The sequence below is a fragment of the Aspergillus karnatakaensis genome (genome assembly GCF_047715665.1).
Source record: "Aspergillus karnatakaensis strain CBS 102800 unplaced genomic scaffold BJY04scaffold_81, whole genome shotgun sequence".
NCBI lineage: Eukaryota > Fungi > Ascomycota > Eurotiomycetes > Eurotiales > Aspergillaceae > Aspergillus > Aspergillus karnatakaensis.
The window spans coordinates 117,750-139,283 of NW_027395793.1; the positions used below are offsets into that span (position 1 = coordinate 117,750).

General features: G+C 45.0%; 7 protein-coding genes across 7 annotated transcripts; 4 read left to right on the forward strand and 3 right to left on the reverse strand.

Annotated features, from left to right (window-relative positions):
• Positions 1–619: 619 nt before the first annotated feature.
• Positions 620–1,967, forward strand: BJY04DRAFT_163639 (uncharacterized protein). Its single transcript, XM_073709084.1, has one exon. The coding sequence runs from the start codon at positions 860–862 to the stop codon at positions 1,895–1,897; it is 1,038 nt and encodes a 345-aa protein (XP_073565342.1). The 5' UTR covers positions 620–859; the 3' UTR covers positions 1,898–1,967.
• Positions 1,968–2,100: 133 nt separating this feature from the next.
• Positions 2,101–4,210, forward strand: BJY04DRAFT_163664 (Clr5 domain-containing protein). Its single transcript, XM_073709086.1, has 2 exons — positions 2,101–2,393; positions 2,462–4,210. The coding sequence occupies exons 1-2, from the start codon at positions 2,278–2,280 to the stop codon at positions 4,128–4,130; spliced, it is 1,785 nt and encodes a 594-aa protein (XP_073565343.1). The 5' UTR covers positions 2,101–2,277; the 3' UTR covers positions 4,131–4,210.
• A 390-nt stretch (positions 4,211–4,600) lies between these two features.
• BJY04DRAFT_163647 (DNA-directed RNA polymerase core subunit RPB10) lies at positions 4,601–5,278 on the reverse strand. The gene is made up of 4 exons (XM_073709085.1): positions 5,087–5,278; positions 4,975–5,033; positions 4,812–4,898; positions 4,601–4,750 (listed from the first exon to the last, which is right to left on the reverse strand). Exons 1-4 carry the CDS (start codon positions 5,120–5,122, stop codon positions 4,708–4,710), a joined length of 225 nt encoding a protein of 74 aa, XP_073565344.1. The 5' UTR covers positions 5,123–5,278; the 3' UTR covers positions 4,601–4,707.
• A 277-nt stretch (positions 5,279–5,555) lies between these two features.
• Positions 5,556–11,525, forward strand: BJY04DRAFT_211276 (uncharacterized protein; the record flags this gene model as incomplete). Its single annotated transcript, XM_073714381.1, has 10 exons — positions 5,556–5,863; positions 5,921–6,693; positions 6,749–6,955; positions 7,028–8,061; positions 8,104–8,430; positions 9,310–9,519; positions 9,611–9,675; positions 9,824–9,920; positions 9,972–10,119; positions 10,174–11,525. The coding sequence occupies 10 exons, from the start codon at positions 5,556–5,558 to the stop codon at positions 11,523–11,525; spliced, it is 4,521 nt and encodes a 1,506-aa protein (XP_073565345.1).
• Positions 11,526–12,258: 733 nt separating this feature from the next.
• Positions 12,259–14,509, reverse strand: BJY04DRAFT_163706 (Hemimethylated DNA-binding protein YccV like-domain-containing protein). Its single transcript, XM_073709087.1, has 4 exons — positions 13,900–14,509; positions 13,696–13,849; positions 12,640–13,643; positions 12,259–12,578 (listed from the first exon to the last, which is right to left on the reverse strand). The coding sequence occupies exons 1-4, from the start codon at positions 14,310–14,312 to the stop codon at positions 12,404–12,406; spliced, it is 1,746 nt and encodes a 581-aa protein (XP_073565346.1). The 5' UTR covers positions 14,313–14,509; the 3' UTR covers positions 12,259–12,403.
• A 179-nt stretch (positions 14,510–14,688) lies between these two features.
• Positions 14,689–16,358, forward strand: BJY04DRAFT_211279 (putative C2H2 finger domain protein; the record flags this gene model as incomplete). Its single annotated transcript, XM_073714382.1, has 2 exons — positions 14,689–14,801; positions 14,867–16,358. 2 exons carry the CDS (start codon positions 14,689–14,691, stop codon positions 16,356–16,358), a joined length of 1,605 nt encoding a protein of 534 aa, XP_073565347.1.
• Positions 16,359–16,574: 216 nt separating this feature from the next.
• Positions 16,575–18,386, reverse strand: BJY04DRAFT_211280 (putative R3H and G-patch domain protein; the record flags this gene model as incomplete). The annotated part of the gene is made up of 3 exons (XM_073714383.1): positions 16,575–17,025; positions 17,075–18,254; positions 18,332–18,386. 3 exons carry the CDS (start codon positions 18,384–18,386, stop codon positions 16,575–16,577), a joined length of 1,686 nt encoding a protein of 561 aa, XP_073565348.1.
• Positions 18,387–21,534: the final 3,148 nt, after the last annotated feature.

Below are 21,534 nucleotides of genomic sequence, written 5' to 3' on the forward strand. Positions count from 1 at the left end.
CTATCTACTTACATTATATGTATGTCTCTGCCCGTGCATGATGCATAAATCCACGAGAGGCTGGAGGTTGAGCGGAAGCCCCGGTTGGTCACTGGTCAACTTTCTCCGCATCCGTCGAGATGATAGCGTCAATGAGCGCCCCTCTCATGTACTTAGGAGAACGGTAGCGTCCGCCCAGGTCCGGATCCTTCTTAATCTCACCGCCGTCTCCCTCCCCATTGTCAGCCCACCTCTCCAGCCTCTCATTCAGCGTACAAGTGATTTTATCATTCGCTGCTGGGTAAAATCCGTCTTTCCCGCCCTTGCTCAGCACACCCGAAGACGCGCAGCTTACACCTTTTGTTTCTCGATAGATTGCTACCGAGCCCATTCGCTATAGCGCGGAGTTGCCAGTCTCACGAGAATCAACCCGAACTTCGCGGAAAATGCATCTAAGGGCTCGTCATTAGGAAGTCTTGCTTCTAGCAATTTCGGAGTGATAGAGAGGTGGTGAGGGGGCCGGCGGTCTGACTTAAGACTCGATTTGGCACTAGTTATAGCACGCGCGTATCCGCTCGTTCATCCGCCTCGACTGCCTCATTGAGAGTACCATACGGGGCTTCCAACTCGAACGTGCGCGCTAGGCAAGGGCCTCCAGGCATTGCTGCTTGTCGAAGTCCTATGTTCAGGTCGTCGTTCGACAACAATTACAAAGCTCCGGCCAATTCCTGCACATACAAACAACACCTCGGTATAGGTTTACGCGCAGGGCATCCGTCTCTCTAGGATATTCAGTTAGTTTTCCTGTGAACTGCCTTCTGCATGCAGTGTTCGAGCGCTTATTTCACGGCCATTAGGAGACACTGCATTACAGACAAACATGTCTTCTCCTAGGATCGACAGTTCGTCGAGGAATCATATCTCCAAAGTGCAAATAAAACCTCTGCTCAGAAGGGTGTCTCGAGATGTCTCGCCGTCTACATCAATTGACCTCTCACGGCCCTCATTCGAACAAGAGGGGCTAGGCATATACACTAGCTACGAGAGAGACAGTTTTCAAAATGACCTATATACAAATTTTCCACCGAGGAGGAAACTATCCGATTTCCATCGTCGATCTACGAGCGGAACCTCTCAGCTATCCACAGCCAGCAGCTCAAATACGAGCAAACCGGGCTCACAGTATGTCCATCCAATGCGCCTCGCGCCCCGCGCATACACTCCTCCTGTGCCACCTCACTCCTCAAGGAATTCTTATTTCGAGTGCGATGGATCTCAAGTAGCGGAAGCTGCAGAAGGAGATCTCCCAACCCAGTCCACTTCAGACTTCAATGATCAACATGTGTGCGCCTCTTCAGGGACCAAGCCACGCTTATCGCTGCACATCCAGGATACCTCGTTTGTGCCGTTACCTGGTGCCTCTCAAACCAACGTCACTGGCCGTGCCTCTTTCTCATATTCACGAGATAATGGCAGCACATTGGATACGACATCACCAACATCGCGGTCATCGCTAGACTTTGTCTTTCGATCCAGGACGCGGACGAGCATGGATCCGGTATCTCGCGCTGCCACAGTTCAAGCAGCGCGCCAGGCTTTCGAAGCTAAAGAGGCTGCGAAAACCAAAAAACTCGAACAGCAACGGATGAAAGCCGAAGAAAAACAAACAAAGCGAAAAGAAAAGCAAGAGAATAGGGCATCGATAAAAGATAGTGGCATGGAAGAAAAGGGTTGGGAGCAACATACTTCCCCAGATACCAGCTCACGCATCAAATCTGAACCCTCACACTCGATATCCCAGCCAACACAGAACTCGGAGACCTGGAAATCCCAATCCAAAAGCACATGGATGCTTTTTCTTACATGGTTGCGAACTAGGATATTTAAGTTCAGAAGGAATGTCCGCAAACTGAGCTGATAACGCATGTCACAGCAATGTAAATAATAAGATCTACCTGAACAATACTCATAATTTGCTTACTGTCAGCTTACATTCTATTGTAATGTTACCTATGCTTTGAAGTCCAAGAATTGTAGTAACTGGTACATTTAATCTCTGATCACGTGCTCGAAACAGCACTTTGGCTGGAGTGGTCCACCATTCTTTCTTCAGTCTTCCAGAGTACGGCGTGCCAGAATTGCACTTATAGCACACGACTACGGTGTACAGGAGCGACCAATATACAACTCGAGGGCGCTCCACCTACAACATAACCTTACTCTTGACTTCTATTCTGGAGTCTAACCTCGGGGTTTACCCTGGGTACACCTCCGATCAGGAGGGTGGAGTTCTTCATCATGGTTTACGACTGGGATGGGAAACGTGACATATGTTATCAGATGTACATCAAAGACAGAAAACCTCTAGAGGAGATTATGGAGTACATGCGCAATGTTTACCAGTTCTCCCCGAGGTACGGGCCTTCTACTGTTGGAGTTTACGCCTTTAGTGTCCGCGAAACTAATTGTTGGTCCTCACTAGTAAACGTGCATTCCAAACACAGTTCAAACGATGGGGTTTCCCTTCGAAACAAAATCCCGCGCATAAAAACCTAGAACTTGTCACTCGAATTAAGCAATTATGGGAGACAAATACCAGCCAACGGGATATGCTTCGGATATTGAATGAAGAGGGCTTTCAGATCAAAGAGCGCGAGCTGATGCGGGTGCGGGCCAAGAACCGTTGGCTACTTCGAGTTCCAAACGGGATGAAAGCACGACAGGCCGTGCAAATTTCTGCTCATTACTCGGAAGAGGATAGCCTTCTTGCTTTGCAGCAAGCGGTATACAAAAACACGGGATCATACGATGAACCGGAGACAATTGAGACTGGCGAGGGATACCCTTCCGACCCGTCGCTGGGCTTATCACCTGAAGTGGCAGCAAAACGCAAGGAACGGCTCGAGCGTTTGAAAGAAGAAAGTGCAGAGCGCTGGGCTACGAGGAAGCGGCGTCGGCGCACCAGAGGATGGGCCGGTCTACCGGCTGATCCCCCAGGCCCCCCGCGTTTCCCTTCCGAGACGACTATCGACGAAAGCAAGAAGTACCTTGAGCTCGACAATGTTGGATACCGCCAACTCAGAGATCAATTCCAGAAAATTTGCGAGGATGCAGGCGTCATCAAGAAAACCATCGCTGGGCCTGAAAAATGGCAAGAGGTGAAAAACACGCTAATCCAAGAATCTGAACACCTTCAGCGCGTTTTCTGGGAGGACCCTAATCAACTCGAGGCAAAATCCCTTGCGCTTGACATTGTGTGTACCGACGTTACCAAACGAATGAGGACTTTGGAGAGACGGATGACCATTGCTGAAGCTAAGAATGCGCTCAGGGTCAACCCGGAAGAGAGCCGTCAGATTCGCAACGCTTTCTACAATACACTAAAAAACGATCATTTTACAAGTAAACTGGAAGCAGGAGACGAGCACTGGACAGAGCTTAAGGAGCAATGGATCCGGGGATCCGAGTTATTGCAACATATACTTGGCCCAGGGCAGGCAGACCCTGAGCATGCAACAAAGTTGAAAGCGCTGGAAGTATTATGTCGCGACGTAATGAAAAGGCTTCGTGATGATCAAACCAAAAGAGTACCCTCCCGTAGGCGGCAGGCCGCCACCATTGACAATCGTGTTCCCGAGACAGGGGATACTGATGTCGTTGGTCCATTTGACAGTGAGATCTCAAACGGCATCAGCACACTCGCTTCACAGGCTCTTGCCAGTGCGCCAATTGCTTCCAGTGATCTGGGTGATATGCAAATCGATCCTTCGCTTCTGCAAGCCGCCAATGATACATCGTTCACCGCGAATACCCACCACGATTCCAGCCAGACATTTGGATACATGGATCCTATGTTGAGCCCAATCATCATGCCTATACACGTCAACCTTAGTATCACCTCTGAAAGCGGATTTCATGAGGTCTCTAAAACTTGGGTGGACAAGCTCACAACCAGATCATTCCTGGAGCTACGGCAGTTGGTTTCTGCCAGATTCCCAGACTCGATCATTGCGAGAATCGTGGCTTTCAATGGAGATGCAAACGGTAACAATGTCCCATTCGAGATATCTAATGATCACGAGCTATATGGATATTTGAGCCACCTGCAGGGGAGAAAGGCAACGTTTGCCTTTGTTCTGAGTGAAGGATGAGAGGCTTCGCTGTACTACCTCTCCGCTTCGCTGTACTACCTCTCCCTAGGGGCCTAAGATCAGTTGCTGCAGCTGATAGAACCCTCCATTCTTAAGACACCAGGATCTAATTCCAGCGTAGAATGGCGCTAGGCGAAGAACTAGATAGAATGAGGAAAATATGATAGCCACTGGCCCCCATCCATTCATAGAATATGGGAGAATGAAACTACCCGACGCTTCAAAGCCCCACTGCATGACAACTTCGCCAACACAGGCGGCTCACGCGAGTCCACAGTGGCTCGCAAGTGGTTTGATATGGCAATACCTACACCGATGCCCGCACTGGGGCGAAGCATCAGTGGACTCGTATAATGATGTCTGAAGGGAAAAGACGTCCAGATTGTTGAAGAGGAGTCAAATATCAAAAGGAAAGTGGCTTATAATGTTCGCAGACCCGACTAAAACTCCTGGAAATGTAATATTCTCGAAGCCATGTGGCGCAAATATCGCCTGGAATTTTGAATCATTGACTTGCACGGTACTGACATCTCGGTGAAAGGCACGTAGATCATTGCAACAGCTCTTATCTCAACGATTAAACGTGGGCTTTGGCTCGTTCCCGCTCGGTAGGGTTGTATCTAAATGCGACTGTTGGTAAATCTTCCTCCAGATAATCAAATGCCTTGCTGCGCTACTAACCGGAGAAGTTTTTCAATGAGATCAACGTGCGTCATGATCATTCGGCGACAGCAATAGCGCTTGCATCCAAGCTGATCCATAGCATCTCTAAGAGAGACCTTAAAGTTAGAACAAAGTCGAGAGCTGCTGCTGCTGCTGCTGCTGCGGAATACAGGAGAGTTACCCATCCGGAATGCCCTCGTCAAGAAGCTGTAAATAACGCTCCCAAAGGTCTCCAACAACCTAACGAACTCCACGTAAGCTTATAGTAGATGAGCATGCAAAAATCACCATACCTTGCCGCAAGAAAAACAACGAACGGGGATAATCATCGTAGCAGACTTAGCGCTTGGACTGAGAACAGGTTTCGCTGGCAAAATAATTCAACTGCAAGATCGGGACTAAACAGCGATGATGTGACGTACAGTATGATCAAAGCAAAGTCTTTTGGCAAATTCAACTCCTCCCGATATTCAATATTGAACCCGCCGCGGCCGATTACTTCTGGGTCCAAAGGCGGTGAAAATTTATTGCTCCACCTCAGGAGCGGGCTAAACCATTTATGAGCTAGTCCAGACATTATGTCCAATGATAACAGAGGATTGCAATACTATGTAAGCCTCCAGCGGCGAGATTTTTTTTTTTTTGGATCCGAGGAAAAGCTCCAGATATCGACGCTGCTGGTTTCCTTTACCCGGGGTGGCACCAATTGACGCAAGAAATCTCAAACCTGGGAAGTGCTTTGCTTCCAAATTACTCTTCTTGATGGCGACAAAGCACCATCAGAGCCCGGGGCGGCTTGTGAAACGATCACGGGCAACCGATGCGGCACTCGACGGCTCGCTACAAACGAAAACAGAACGGACAAAACGTCGTCGTACTTTTACTGGGGATGAGGAGACTGGGAGTGATCAGGCAATGCGCAGTTCTTTGGCAGTGTCGACATCCACCGAGGTTACCCCCATCAATATCGACAACACTATGAAAACTGCACCCCCAGATTCTTGGTCCTTATCTCGCGGTGTCGCCGGACAGTTTACTAACATAAATCCCTGTCTTACGCTGGACGAGCAGTAGGTGTCTAGACACTTTGATCATTTCCAGCCGCTTTCTAACCTCTGCCGCGACAGGTATATCTTCCTCAGCCTCGAGTCAGCCATCCACATATACTCTGTAACAACCTCTCGTCTCTTCCGGGTCATAGAAATAAGTAACAGCGACACCATTATTGGGTATCGGCTTTCCCCCACGAATCAAGAGCGGCTCTATATCTTTACTCTCTCCGGATCGGTGAGTGTATGGGATTGGCCCTCCAACAAGCAACTTTCCCATTGGAACACAGCCCACAAGACTATATGGGCCGAACTCGTATATGACACTCCCGGAAGTGGCTCGGCCGATGTGCACGACATGTTTTTTTCTTTGCGAGAGCGCAAAGATGGCAAAAGAGAGTTGGCTATTACGCGGTTGCATAAAGAAAAGCCTCAGAGCACCGTCATACTGGAGACCAGTGTCTTGGTCGAAGGTTTCAGGGTTGTAGGGAGTGGGCATGCAATTGTCGCATACGCCGGCGCGCGCTTGTTTCTAGGGAGCTCTTGCCCCGCGGAGGACTCAGAGGGGGCGAAGTACGCTTGGAGGGAGGTCAAGCTAGCTACTGCCATAACATGTGTCGATATCCATGAGGATGAATCGTTAAATCAGACTCTACGACAAACGCCTAAATTCAAGAAGCTGCCCGAAGTCGACCTCGCCTTAGGTGGGATGGACGGTTCTATATTGGTTTATCACGATGCTCTAAGCTATCTTGGTATCAACAGCGGCCTTGAAGATACCAGGAAATCAGCTCCTAGGCGACTGCATTGGCATCGAGAACCCGTGAAAGCCGTTCGCTGGTCGAAAGATGGTTTGTTTTCCCCTCACTTAAATCGCGATTAGCTTGTGCTAATCAAGAGATGCAGGCAACTATGTTCTCTCGGGTGGCCATGAGTCGGTCATGGTTCTGTGGCAGTTAGATACGGGTCGAAAGCAGTTTCTTCCCCATTTATCCTCTCCGATCTGCAATATAGTTATTTCCGAGACCGGAAACTCATATGCGGTCAAGTTGGCTGACAATAGGGTTGTAGTCTTATCAGCAAGAGAGCTACAGCCCTTAATCACCATAACTGGTCTTCAGTTATGCGCCAGATCCCACAAGTTTGTTAATCCGGCGAATACGACCTCTACACATCCGTCTAAAGCAGTCCCAGCCGCCCTGCACCCACAACATCCAGAGCAGCTATTGATAACAGTCCCAGCTTCTCATCAGCCCACGCGTGAGGGAATCACATCGGCAACCGCCCCAGTCCTACAAACCTATGATATCCGCACGAACACTCATATCTCACGCCAAGCTCTCGCACGTACCAATGCAACAACACTGAACATTGGTCCTGACGGCACTCAAGTCCTTACTCCGGATATCAAGCATTTAGGCGTTTCTGAAGACGGACTGTGGATGGCGACGGTCGACAGTTGGCGGCCCTATTTCAAAGATGCCGAGGCCCTTCACCTAGACGTAAATGCTCATTCTGAGCTCGAGGAGATACATCTCAAATTCTGGCGGTGGAATGAATCATCCTCTCTTTGGGAACTAGTCACTCGCATTGACGGACCACACCTCTCCCACAACGGCTCAGCGTCTGTCTTGAATATCGCACCGCGGCCAAGTAGCCACGAGTTCGCGACAATTGGATCAGATGCACAATTACGGTTCTGGCGCCCCATTATCAGGCAGCGCCACGGGCTCAAAAGGGATGGTGAACAGGCACCTGAGACGTGGAAGTGCCGAAATACACTCGATTTCAGGGGGTATCTTGAGCCTTGGGCTCCAAACACCTGCCTGCGCGCCGCATCGGTCTGCTTCTCTGAGGATGGATCGGTCCTGGCGATCTGTTTACAGTCGACCTCTACAATTCCTGGTCTTACCGTCCTGGTCGATGTACGAAGCTGCAGCGTCAAGTACAGCAAGATCGGAGCATTTTCCGGAGAGATATCTGCAGCAGCTTTTCTGGGCTGCCATCTGCTCATCGCTACCAATATATCGATTTTTATCTGGGATACAGTGAACGATATCGTAAGGATGACAGATTCATCAGAGGCACGAGCACTCGGCGACTCAAGCTCGCGCCTGCTCGCCGTCAACTCCAGAACCCAGACTTTCGCTACGGCTACGAGACGGCTGCATAAGAAGGCTAATTCGAAGAAAACCCACAAATCCGGATTCACAGTGCAGGTGTATGACCTAAAAACTGTGACATTGCTCTCTCGTCGCAAGCTTGCTAAGGAACCTGTTGCGCTACTGTCAAACTTGAATTCTGCTGAATATACGGTTGTGGATGCAGGTGCGAATGTACAGCAATTGAGATGTGTGAGCAAAGATTCTCAAGTCAGTCACACAAATAACTTGATCGAGTACTCAGATTCTGGATTGGAAGGTTTGTTCAAACCGCATACCGCAAGTAAAACGAATGAACCTTCTACACTAGCATTCGGTACTGGCGCAGATGCAGAGCCACTTCTGGGAAGGAGTGGACTGGCCGGTGTCTTTGGCGATACCCCTCCTTTTGTTCTTCCCCCATCTCACATCGTGTTTTGTGACCTTGTTAAGGCCCTTTCCGCCTAACTGGACTCGATTTGAAAATATACTTGTCGCTTGGTATCCAATGCAAATAATTACGCCGCATTCAAACCCATCGGACCGATGGCATAACGTAGAGAGTCATGCACCATCACCTGTCGCATGTATCTGACAATTATTATCAAGCCGAGGAAGGTATGGAGCAATCTGTAGAGGTTAGTTGTATTGCGACCTTGGGTCGGAGTCCAATACTAAGTAACAACGCCGTTTTCTGGACTTACCTGCAATTGCCTCTAGGCTTGGAAACACAAATCTCTTGGTCAGTATCAACTGATCTCGAACAATTCACGCCGCAGTGAGCCCGCAGCAAAACTGTGCCGCAAACACATTATCAGGGCATCGCCATTCGTTAGCCGCAAGATCTCGGCTTTCCGAAACTGAATTGATGTCCTTAACCCAACAAATCATGTTGCCTTTGCTGTTGGCACAAGACACTAAGGAATTAGTCCAGCTCCTCCCTCCAGCTCGGTCAGCGGTCTGATCCCAGTCTAGATCAGCCGCGCGCTTCGAGGAGCGGGGAGAGTGGCCCCCATTCAAAGAAGGAGAGGTTCAAGTCTCCTACTAGGTACCTTCATGATCACCTAACCCCCTCTTCCCTTAGAACCTGCGCAGAAGAATCATCCAGCTTGATTTTGCAAATAGCTGCGCCAGGAAGCGATGTCTTGATGAGCTTCCTTCCTAGCATAACACGACATGGTTGCCGCTGCTCAGCCAGTCACACTGCCCTGTCTTTGAAGCCTGTATTGCAACCCCAAATACTGGGTTTCCCATCGCGTCCGTCCCCTGCGGTGTCTAAATATGTAAGGAGACCTGGATCGTTCTTCTATAGGACAGCGCCAATAGGTTGATTGTTCTAGGTCTGTTGAGCAACGCCTACCTGTATCAGGTACCTCAGGGTTCCTGGATAACCCACATCCCTCCTTCGTTATATCCTCTGCAAATGGGATTTCGTACGAACCCAACGATAGTGATGATGAGTCTGAAGCTCATTACAACTCCACGTCAGAAGCAGAAGCTACATCGTCAACGCATGACCCCCCTGCACAACCTACGGTATGTGTTCCCTAGTGAGGCCCGTCTGACCGATCTTATCCTGATGTCCATATGTCAGAGATTAACGTAATTAACATACTTTGCATATCAGATACAAACTACAAATCTAGGCCCGAACCACTCCAGGACGAAATCGGATGACGACGAACCGCCAAGGTCTGTGATACATGCTCCTGCTGGGTTCAGCGAATTTGTGAGCTTCCCTCGGAACTTTAGACTTGACTTACTGCCATGACTTGCGCAAACTTGACTAACACTCTTTATCTTGCGTGCGATAGAGGTCCAGTGACCTGCAATATCCCAGGGACTCGCCCACGACTCGTGAAGAGACGCGGCCAACGTCGGGATCCCCCATGAATATCAAGATTATACCGGAAAAGGAAGAGGGGCGAGTAGCAAAAGTACGATCAACATCTCATCCAAACATAAAAAATCCTGCTTATCTTTCGTAGATATTCTCCAACAGCCCAATATCACCCCCTCCCCTGACCACCAGCATTGAGCCTGCGGCCGATTGGTCTGAGAGAGCGACACCACGCGCTCAGACAAGACAAGATTTCGACGATATTGACAAAAAATCACATTCAACTCATCTCGAAGGCGAGTCGCGTAACTCCGACTGGGCGGGCCTCGCAATTTCTAATAGCGGATTAGACATACCGGAAGGCATTGACCATCCCAAGGTGACCGGGACAGATCAGCTCGACGATCAGCTTGGTTTGCCGAACGATTATACCCTAGGGGCCTGTGCTGAGATAAAGGCACTGCAAGCTGCCCTCGTGGAGTGCTGGTCGCTCTGTAACACTCTTGCCACATTGAGCTCCATTCATCGAGAGCGTGCCAGTTTCGCGGTCGACATACAGGACGATGCCTGGAAATCATGCTGGCGATTATGTCAACAGTTGTACGCAGGCCAGGTTGATGATCATGCTTCGCAAGTCAACCCGACCCTTGACCTTTGTCGCGACTTTTGCCAGACTTTATTCGAAACCAGAGCCCGTGATAATGAGATATCGGATTCGGTTCTTCGAGTCAGCTTTGAGCTCAATAACCATTTATATAATACGCACGATCGGAATCTTCCGGATGCGTTTCGAGAAAGGACACTGGACTTCTACATCACATTATGCCACCGGCTGATGAAGCAAAGAACTCGCGTACCAGAGACAGATCCCTTATTAAGTGCCTGCTGGTCACTAGCGGAGATGCTTTTCAGTATACGACAGAGCAAAAAGGAAGGACGGCCGCTAGACGAAGAGCTGCTAGGGTCCGCTGTCCAAGCCTGTTGGGAACTTTGTGATATTTTTCGAGAAGGATGGACTCAGAGAAGCCTCCGAAATTCGGATCGCGGAACACCTCGACCGAGCCAGGCAACCTTTGCATTAGCGGAGAAGCAAAACAAATCCGAGTTGACTCGTGCCGAAGAAGTATTGTTTCGGCAAAGAAACCCCGAGACGCCCACGACAATATTCGAAGATATAGGCACAATTTCACCAGATGAGGGGCCTGTTCAAAACATTTTTGTGCTCGGCCAGCGTCGGAATGCAGGCGCACATGCTAACTGGTCCTCCAATTCGTCGAGTATCTCAGCGAGGACTCAGTCCTCAGAGAAAACGTCGTCAACCAGCACTGTTGTTACGCTGTCCAATGAATTGAGCATAGCCGGTCTCAGAGTTCTAGTAACCAAGGCAGCTATAGATAGTGGATTTCAGCGCAACGGTCCCCAGGGCCTTTCGTCGTTTGTCAAATCTCTTTCATCTGACGCATTCGGATCTGCGCCCTGGCAAGTAGCTCTTTTGAAGCATTATAAGGGCCTGGTGGCTTTTGAGCCAACATTCCATAGTGCCGGACCGCCTACCAGGGCTAGCGCGATGGACATAGCTAGAGCGATCAAACTTACGGCACAGGGTGGACAGTACCTCTGGCTGTATGACCTTTACCGTCTTGTGTTCGGCTTCCACGTTGAGGAGGTAGTGAACCGGGATGCAATAATTTTACAGACATAATCCAGACTTGCGATTTCGTTCACCCAACAGCAGAAGAAATCTACAGTTCAAATATGGTTTTTCTCAATGCCAAGTTCTTCAGCATCAGAACTCTCTTATCAGTGGCGGATAGGTCGAATCAATACACATTTTAGCTCCTCCGAATCGTGCGAGTATGGCCTGGCGTAAACGTACCTCTCAAGACACATCCCGTGAGAAAAGCCGACTTCACACGACACGGATGTAATTCGAGATACGCCAATGCGCATTGGAAGTTACACGGACGCGCAGAGCACCTCAACATGTTTCGATGACTCTGAACCTTCCACCAAGCCGGTTGGTTATGTTTCAAAGGACGGTTGGGGTTCCATGCTCATTGTTATTGTCAATGCGGGTGGGAAGCAATCGCAGCATATGTACTTCCCTTGCCTGAATGGAGGTCAAGGAGGCCAAGCTTGTCAAGCTAAATGCTTCTCCAGCTTTTGAACAACGTCTTTTTCTACGCAATCTTACGCAAGTCTCAAGTCCTGAACACCTGATATTCGGTGCTGTACTTCTTTGTTTGTTCGTTATACCCAGCATTATTAGCTTCAAGTCTAATCCAAACATTCAGCAGCAAGCACATTGCTCCCCACAGCACTATGCGGTGTTTGTCTGCGGGGGTCTTTTGCTTCTTGCTTGCTCCTAGTAAATAATAGATGCAGTGGCCGTGCTCTTTGTTCTGACCCGGAGCTCGAAAAAATGCTTGTGTTGTGGTTCTCGTCAATTTTACGAGAACTCTGGTTGCTTAAATTAAAAAGACGACTACCGCGTAAGACACTTTTCTGGTCAAAGATTACCAAACGAAGTTTTGGATTGTTCGTGTTTAGCTCAAATTCCAATCATATATGGGTCTTGAGCTAGTCATCAGGATATTCATCCCCAATGTTACTGACGAAGGTTCTCGCTGAAGTATCCCATCGCTTAAAATATTTCCCCGCCACTGCGACAAGAGAGGGTGGTAGTTCCAAGATATCCGGCTCTATGAGCTGGACGTTTTCCTCTGCGACATACCGAACGCTCTTGTCCTCAACGCTAGAAATAAATAGTGTAAACATAGCAAGCTCGCCCGAAACAGGAGTACGTGGCTACTCACATCACATGGTAGAAGCTCTGGTGCCTGCCACTCTGAAGTTGATCAATTCTCATCCGCCTCATCCACTGCTCACCAGCGCCGCACTCCGCATCCCAGCCCGTAATGATAGCTGTATAGTTGTAGCGGCGGTGCTTGAAAACTTGGCCGACATGGTAGCTCACACCCTTATGCTGGGGACTGCGACGCTTTACTTGCTTCGGTATCTCGTCAACGGCCCTTATAACATGTAGGCTTTCCATGATATGTTCAAACTCTACAGTACCTTGGAACATGGGAGCAATGTACTGCTCAATGAGGTTGATGTCGGAGGGGAAGTCGGTAGCCAAAAGCTCCATTAGCCATAGTAAATGGTGCCGTAGCTCCGCTGGCCGGAGCGGGTTGGAAAGTAGCAGAGAAGACCAGAGGGCAGCATATCGTGCAGAGCTCACATCGACCGAGATTCGACCCGGTTCAGAGATCTGGCTCATGCGCTGCACTGAATTCAAGATGTTCTTGCTGCACCTTAAAACAATCTCAGACGTCCTAGATTCGCCTAGAAAGGCGGCCTGCTCCATTGATGATGCCCCAAGGAAATTCAATTGCGTCCTCAAGTTCGATACCGGTGTCTCTTTCTCCGAACGAAAGGGGTCCAAGTAAATTGGCTCCCCATGAGCGTCTGTATCCAGCGTATTACCATCGATATCAAGGCCAGTTGGAGGTATCACGATAACATGAACGTGGAACGGAAACCCACAGGGGCGTGCGTTCAGCCCAAGCTTCTGGGCTATGTGGCAATATATTACTGCGGATACCAGCGGTAGTGAGTTATGTCCGGGATCATCGAGTGCGATTCCTATAAAGTTATGTTCCAGGCAGTGATACTCTCGCAGCGGCTCGATGCCAGTCATATTGTGACTTCTCAAATGCTTAGCAACAGCGCCTGCCTTTTCGCGAGGGCTTAATCTGTGGATGTTCGGAAACTCTATCAGTAAACCAGACATTATCTCATCCAGCCTATCATTAATCTGCACAATTGTTGAGTATTTCATCTTTCTCGTCATCTACCCAGTTACCTACCTCGTCGAAGTTTCCAAACCCACTTTCTGGTATAAAGAGGTCAAAGGCTCCGAGGGCATTGGCAAGCGATACACCATCTTTATCCCGAAGAATAGCCCATTCTGGTATAGCAACACTTCGATGGAGGCAAGTCAAGAGTGCCTTAGCGTAATAGCTTAGCTTAAAGGTCAGCTTGGTTTGCAGGCAACGGATGATCGCACGAACCTCCGGGCTAAGTGGTCATCTGCGCCTGGTTCAACCGAGATGTTGCGCAGTAAAGTATCCTTAGCGTCATAACCGAAATTGACCACGGACTTGAATTTTCCAATTCGCCCAGTCTGACTAGTCAATATATCATCCAGGAAACGACTGATTTTGCGGTCAATAATGTGTCGGGATATGTATAGGGCTTTCCAGTCCACATTTGGAATTGCCACCGAGATCTTTCCTGGCATATAATGGCCTCGCGCCCAGTATTTAAAGTGTGTGTGGCAATAGTGATTCCATAATAGTGGTTCGTTGGTGACACCTCGAAATCGGCGAGAAGTACGCTCTAGAGAAGCCGCGCCAAGAGGATGACAGAACAAGAGGATATTGTGGAGTAACTCTTCGGGGAGATCACTAAGAGACAGAACCATTCCGGGGCGTTAAGCATGAGAATATCGTTCGAGATTGGGGATAAGACTGAGTTTGCATTATCTGAAGAAGTTGAAGTTCTCGCGGGAAAGGTTGGAAGAATGGATTGATCGATTACCTGCGATGACGAGATTCGAGCCAAGCAATCCAAGCTGCAGCGGGGTTCCTGAGGTACTTACCTACTAGGCTACGTCCTACGTACTCCGAAGTCCGTATGGACTTCGTACAAAAAGTTTTTCTCGGCTCCATTTGCCGCCATTTCCTTGCTACCTCACTGTCTAGATTTTATCGATTCCTATGCAACGAGTACCCAGAGCGTCTGGTTAATACCACTACCCAATCTCGCCTCTATCACTGAAACATTATTGAGTTCTCCACATGGGTCAGGGTCAGTCAACCTCTCAACAGGGCCCCGGGGATAGAAATACAGATTGTGAAAAGAAGGACTACTATGAGCTTCTCGGGGTAGAACAAATCGCCTCCTCTGAAGAGTGTGTTCCCACTCGTCCCTGTCTTATGTAGTGAAACTAAACAGCACACTGCTACTGCTTTACAGGATCAAGAAGGCGTATCGGAAAAAAGCCCTGGAGTTGCACCCGGACAGGAATTTCGGCAACGTTGAAGCTGCGACCAACCTGTTTGCCGAAATCCAGTCCGCTTACGAAGTACTCTCAGATCCCCAAGAGCGCTCATGGTATGATTCACATCGTGACGCGTTTCTAGGGGCAGGCGCAGGTGCTGAAACGAGCGAGCACTCATACAATGTCCGAATGACAACTGCGACTGAGATACTTAAGCTATTTTCAAAATTCAGCCCCAAGATGGAGTTCACTGACTCTCCAAATGGGTTCTATGGTGGGCTACGCGAAACGTTCCATCAACTCGCTCTGGAGGAAGGGCTGGCATGTCGCTGGGATAATATTGACGGTGTTGACTATCCATCCTTTGGGTCTTGCGATGACGATTTCCAAGTTGTACGTGAGTTTTACAATGTATGGGGTGGCTTCGCCACCAAAAAGTCGTTTTCTTGGAAAGATGTCTACCGCTACTCGGAGGCTCCAGATCGGCGAGTTCGTCGAATGATGGAGAAGGAAAATAAACGTCTAAGAGAAGGGGCTATTCGCGAATTCAACGAAGCTGTCAGGTCTCTCGTGGCCTTTGCCAAAAAGCGCGACCCGCGCTATAAATCTTACAAGGTTAGTTTATCGCAGCATCGGGAAGAGCTTCGACGGTCTGCGGCTGCACAAGCGAGCAGGTCACGAGCAGCGAATGAAGCCAAGTTACGTGATCACGTCCTGCAGGATTGGGCGAAGTCTCAGGCTTTTGAAGAAGATGCTGCGGCAAGCTCTGAAGGTGAGACAGAGCACTTTGAGTGCATTGTGTGCCACAAGACTTTTAAGAGCCAAAACCAGATTCAAGATCATGAACGTAGTAAGAAGCACATCAAAGCCGTGAAGCAGCTTCGCTGGGAAATGAAGATCCAGAATGAAGAGCTCAATCTGGATGGGGACGCGGTTACTGTCACTGACAGCGTCGAAGACCAGACAACTGGAGACAACCTCCATGAAGGCAATCCCGTTCCTGAGTCTTCTATTGGAGAAAAGACTTTGGATGAATTGAGAGACGAAAGTGAACACGAAAGCACTATAACAAGTCTCGGCCTTGATACGACTGCCACTTTATTATTGGGACCTTTTTCTGCTGGCCCGAATATCCCGCAAACCAACCAAGACGATGCCGACAATGCCCCAAGGGAAGTCCTAGAGCATAGACCTGGACCGGGGGGCTCTTCGACTTCAGGCGAGATATTGAGCGACGTTGACGAATTGTCCGGCAAGTTTTCAACAGCAGGCTTGGAAGCAGCGAGTTTGGCTGCATCCCACCCAGCAGTTGCCATGAAAATGGGCAGAGCAAAGCAAAAGCGTGCTAAGAAGGCTCAACTCGCGGCCCAGGAATCGAACTCAATAAAATGCAACATCTGCAATGCACCGTTTGCCACTAGGAATAGGCTATTCTCACATATCAAATCAAATCATCCCAGACGATGATGTGTGGTGATACGACCGAGGGTTTTGAATTCTCATTTCGATTACCGTGTAATCCCATAATAGTTTAATATTCTATATTGCGATTACTCGACATAACTCTAGCACGCCTGGAAAGACGGCATATTTGAAGCCAACAAAGACCCCATACTACGGCGTTGGCTATGCCGTCTTTTAGAATTTGAGCCTTCGGGTAGCTGGCTATCTCGAACTTCAGCCTCAGCCTAGGCCTGCCTTCGAGTTCTTCACCACATGTGCAACTGGCAAAAGAATGCCTTTGTTGTTGATGGCGCCTAGAGCGGTTCCCGTACTCCACCCCATCTTCTCTAACATAGCTCGACCTTTGTTTTCGAGCCCAATCTCAGGCGCTGACGCGCCAACCACATCACCGTCCATATAAGAAACATTACCATGACCACGTTTGGCTTTTGCGGTCCGATTGCCCGACTTACCCCAAGGTTTTAATGCACGGGGGCTGAATCTTTCCTTTGTGAAGACTCTATCTATTTGCGAGATCGTTTTGTGCGTGTACTTGACAGTCCGTAAAGTTTTTGATAAGATTGGAAAGCGGGAAGATCCCTTGCCTCGGGACTGAGACGTCAGGCACAAAGCATGTGCCATATCATGAATGAGCATTCTACGATGCTTGGTCATTGGCGGGAGGGATAGACTGTTGTAAGACGTTAGTCACATGAAATTAACGCTGCAACTTGACTGACCTATTCTTTGATGAGAGCAAGAATGAACATATTTCTGTTTTAAGTTCCTCGAAACTTAGGCCATCTGAATACTTCTCTTTCAAGTTCGGGTCATTCTTGCGTCGACCAAGTAACCCTTGCGCTCTGAGTTCCTCCCGTTCCTTCTTTTTCGATTTCTTCTTAAGGCGGTCGTTGGTCCAGGCATTTATTAACTCGGTTTCAAGATCAGAATCAAGAGCTTCGAGTTTTGGGTGCTGGTGTTTCTTTTTCTTCGTTTTCAGGCTTGATCGACCAACATCCATAATATCAAAGTCATAGTAGGGATCTGAATCCAAAGCATCAGCGAATGCTGTAGCTGACGCAAATATACTCTCCCCCGAATTCTTCTCGGCGGAATGAGATTGCGCAGAGACTGCATGACGCGGCTCGTCCTCCAGCTCCTCCCTGAGCGACATGTTAGGAAGATCTGACTGATAATCTTCGCCAGCCGAGTCGCACGCTGGATGTTTTGAAATGGCTGCTTGAAAGCTAGTCATATGATCATTCTCATTAGATTGCTCTTCATCCGAAGTGAATGCGTGTTCATCGTCCGAATCATTATCAATGTTCGCGATATAATCAGCTAAAATGTCATCCTCATCCGTAATTTCGTGGTTTTGGGAAGCATCTTTGCCGTTGATCGGTACCCAACTGATGTATTCTCGCTCGGAAGCAATCGAGGCCTCATGGAGTGAGCTGGCTGGTGACCCTATATAGATCTCCTTTTCAATGATGCCATCACGAGTGATGTCCTTTTGAGGATTGGCCCGGCTATTTGACGCCTTCTCAGTTCTCCGCCCTCGAAAGACTATCTCGTCTTCACTGGATTCTCCCGGTGAACTATATGATGATCCAGCGGGCGGCGTCAGATTTAAGGTGGTCCTGTGAGAAATGTTGCTGCCTGGAGAAGATCCAGGCCCATCGGCTGTTGACATGTCACGCCGTCTTTCTGTAGGCGAAATCCGCTCGCTGTCAGTATTTTGTGCGTTTTGCGACTCCTGCTTGAGTTCCAACTCCTGATTGAGCTCCTGTGCGGGCTGGGTGTTGCCCGCACTCACAAATTTAACCACTTGATGGCGCAGTTGTACGCTCGAGCGCCAAAGATTGCGACCTTCCGTGTTTCTTGCCTCTTGCTGCATTGACAGCATACTCCGCTGGCGGCCTTATCAGACAGTCAGTGTGCAGCTGCCTAAGGGGGTGAGGGAGGGCCGTTTTTGTCATGAAAGCAGCTTAACTTACCTGCACATGTGTTCTTGCCACCCTTTCGGGCCTTTGCCTTGTTAAACCGAGCCATTGTGGTAATATGTGAAATTCAAGGGCTGATTCAGTATTTAGTGGCAGATGCACACATGATATACATATGGGAATAATTCAGTTGCAGAGTGGTGTGTGTATAAGGGCCATCTCCATATATGAGTAAGTGTGGCAATATCAACAGGTGGGCGGCTACCTAAGTCAAGCCGCCTGTCCGCCCAGAGGTTACCATCAGTTGGCTTCAGGTGGTGGGCGCCAGTCACGTGAGAGGATTAGCGGCTAGTGCCTAGTTAGTATATTGATTGATAATTCTTAATTAATTAAGGGGCGCGCTACACACACACTAGCCCTGCTAGCAACACACATACTAGGGGTTGCTATACACACACTAACTAAACCTAATTTAGAAGGTGGTAAGGGTGGCAGAAACTTTCTTATTTTTTTTATATAGATCTTGATAAATAATATATATATATATAGTATTTTAAATCTATTTAATATTTATTAAAATAAAAAATAAAAAAATAAACTAAATTTAAAAATAAAATAAAAATATAAATTAGAAATTTAGTATTTATATAAGCTTTAATTAATAAATAAAATATTTTATATAAAAGATAATAATAAAATTTTAATAAAATTAAATATATCTTATTTTTCTATAGCTTTATTGAGCTATAATAAATACTTTAATTTTTATATAGAATTTTAAAATATTATAGATTAGTAGTCTTTTATATTATTTCATAAATATTATTTTATATAGATAGACTATATAATTATTTATTATTTAAAAAATTACTATAGTAGATTATTATAGTAAAATAATATAAAAACTTTAATTTAAATAATATATTATTTTTTTAGTATTTTTTATTTTTATTATTTTTATTTTAGAGACTATTAAACAGATTTAAAATACTATATATATTTTTATTAAGACCTATATAAGAAAAATAAGAAAGTTTCTGCCACCCTTACTAATTTCTTAATTAGGTTTAGTTAGTGTGTGTATAATAATCCCTAGTATGTGTGTAGCAAGGCTGGTATGTGTGTAGCAGACCCCTTGATTAACTTAGATCCTTATTTTTTTTATTTATTATAATCTTTAATTAATTAATATGATAATAATCTATTTAGTAGTTATATAAAGCCCTTACAGAGTATAGTGCTGGTTAAGGACCCTAGTAAAGTTTATAAAGACCTTAAACTACTAACTTACTTACTTATATATATATAGTAAGGTAGTTAATACTTAATTTTCTAATACTTATTTAAACTTGTATTAATAGCTTTAAGATATTAAATTATATCTTTCTGTCAGACCCACCACTCTGGTGGGTCACGTGCATGTAGCTCCCTTATGTAGTTTCTTATTACTTTATATAAATATTACTTTTATTAGCTTTTTATTATTTATTTCTTTAAAAGGTTATATACCTGTTTATGGTTTTTAGCCTTGTCTCTATATTTTTTTAATTTACTTTTTTTTTCTTATTTAGGTTTAGGGTGCCCCTATTAGTTAAACTTATTATTATTAATATATAATAAGGATTTTTTTTATTAATGAATTATATACTCTATCTAGTACTTATTTATAGCTATCCTATAAATTCTTTAAATAATAGACTTTTATAGCTTATTATATCTTATATAATATTTCCTAGTATTTTTTATATATATATTTATTTATTTATTATCCTTAATACGGAGAGTATTAATTAATTTTTTATTTAATAGTTTATCTTTTATAATAACTTACTTACCTTATATAATCTATATTATATTATATTAGAATTATTAATCTTCTTTAATATAAAAGTAACTAAAGCTATATTAAAGCTTAGAAAAAGTTAATTATAATATTTAAATAAATACTCTTAAGTTAGTATATAAACCAAAAAATTTAGAATATTAACAAATACTTTAAAAATACTTTACTTATTTAATCTTTTTTAATAATCTTTTATATCTAATCAATAATCATATAATTTATACCAAACTTATTACTTTATTGAATAAGTAGCCTAATATTATTACCAGGGGGGCTGCGCCCCCCTTTGGTGGAACCCCCCTTACATGGGCGGTGAGCGCAGCAGTTTACAAAGTAACCTAGGAAATAAAAGGCAAAATCAAGTTTATATAGGTAAAGCTATATTATCAAGATTTTAATTACTATTCTAGGGGTATTCCTAAGACCTTTAATTTGAATATTAATTTAAATGTTAATTTATATATTAATTTATACATTAACATGGTGGTGGGTAATAATATGATAGTGGGTAATAATATAATAATAGGTAATAATATTATATAGTAGCTTATTACTCTAGTTCCTAAAGTAGGAGTTAGTTAACCTTATTAAGGGCTAGTAAATTTTAACTAATTAGATTATAAATCCTAATTAATTATAATACTTAAATTATATTTTTTTAACTAATTAAAGTATAGAATACTAACTAATTAGAATATATTTTAGTAAAATCAAGTTTAAAACTAAGTAGTATAGTTAATCTTAGTTATATAAGAAAGAAGTTAAGCATCTCTGTAAATATAAAGCTCCTTACATTGCTTCACAATAAAAAATAAGATATAAACTAATTATATATAATATATTACTAAAAATATAATTATTTATATATAGACTGTACTTAATAAAAGTTTTAAAATTAAATAAATTTCTTAATTTTTTTTCTAAATATATTTTATAATTATTAATAGTTTTCTATCTTATATAATATATTAGTAAAAGGCCTTCTATATTTATAAATTTTTAATAGCTTTATAGAAAAAATAATAACTTTATTTTTATAAACTTATTATTAGTGTTTCAGTAACTAAGCCTTCAGGTTCCTAAGAAGTAGTAATCTTATATAATTATATTAGAATTGTATTATCAATCTAGAACCTTATTAATAGCTAATAGCTATTAATACCTTATAATAAGTAAGGTTTAGTTTTATGATAAACTTATACTTAATTTTATATCTAATTATTATATTATCCCTTTATAATTCTGATTTTTATAATTACTTATAAAATTAATATATTTTTATTTTTATTTTATCTTAAAGACCTTATTAATTAGTTAAAGAAATTATTTTAAATATAAAAAAAGCCTATTACTTTCTCTAGTATAAGAAATTAATTAACTACTAGAGAAAGAATAAAAATTATAATAAGTTTAT

Coding starts and splice junctions, on each gene's coding strand:
- BJY04DRAFT_163639 (XM_073709084.1), top strand. CDS start 860: ATGTCTTCTCCTAGGATCGACAGTTCGTCGAGGAATCATATCTCCAAA.
- BJY04DRAFT_163664 (XM_073709086.1), top strand. CDS start 2,278: ATGGTTTACGACTGGGATGGGAAACGTGACATATGTTATCAGATGTAC. Junction 2,394..2,461: donor GTTTACCAGTTCTCCCCGAG/GTACGGGCCTTC, acceptor GGTCCTCACTAG/TAAACGTGCATTCCAAACAC.
- BJY04DRAFT_163647 (XM_073709085.1), bottom strand. CDS start 5,122: ATGATTATCCCCGTTCGTTGTTTTTCTTGCGGCAAG. Junction 5,034..5,086: donor GTTGTTTTTCTTGCGGCAAG/GTATGGTGATTT, acceptor GGAGTTCGTTAG/GTTGTTGGAGACCTTTGGGA. Junction 4,751..4,811: donor CTCATTGAAAAACTTCTCCG/GTTAGTAGCGCA, acceptor AGTCGCATTTAG/ATACAACCCTACCGAGCGGG.
- BJY04DRAFT_163706 (XM_073709087.1), bottom strand. CDS start 14,312: ATGGTTCTGTCTCTTAGTGATCTCCCCGAAGAGTTACTCCACAATATC. Junction 13,850..13,899: donor GATGACCACTTAGCCCGGAG/GTTCGTGCGATC, acceptor CTTTAAGCTAAG/CTATTACGCTAAGGCACTCT. Junction 12,579..12,639: donor CAGAGCTTCTACCATGTGAT/GTGAGTAGCCAC, acceptor ATTTATTTCTAG/CGTTGAGGACAAGAGCGTTC.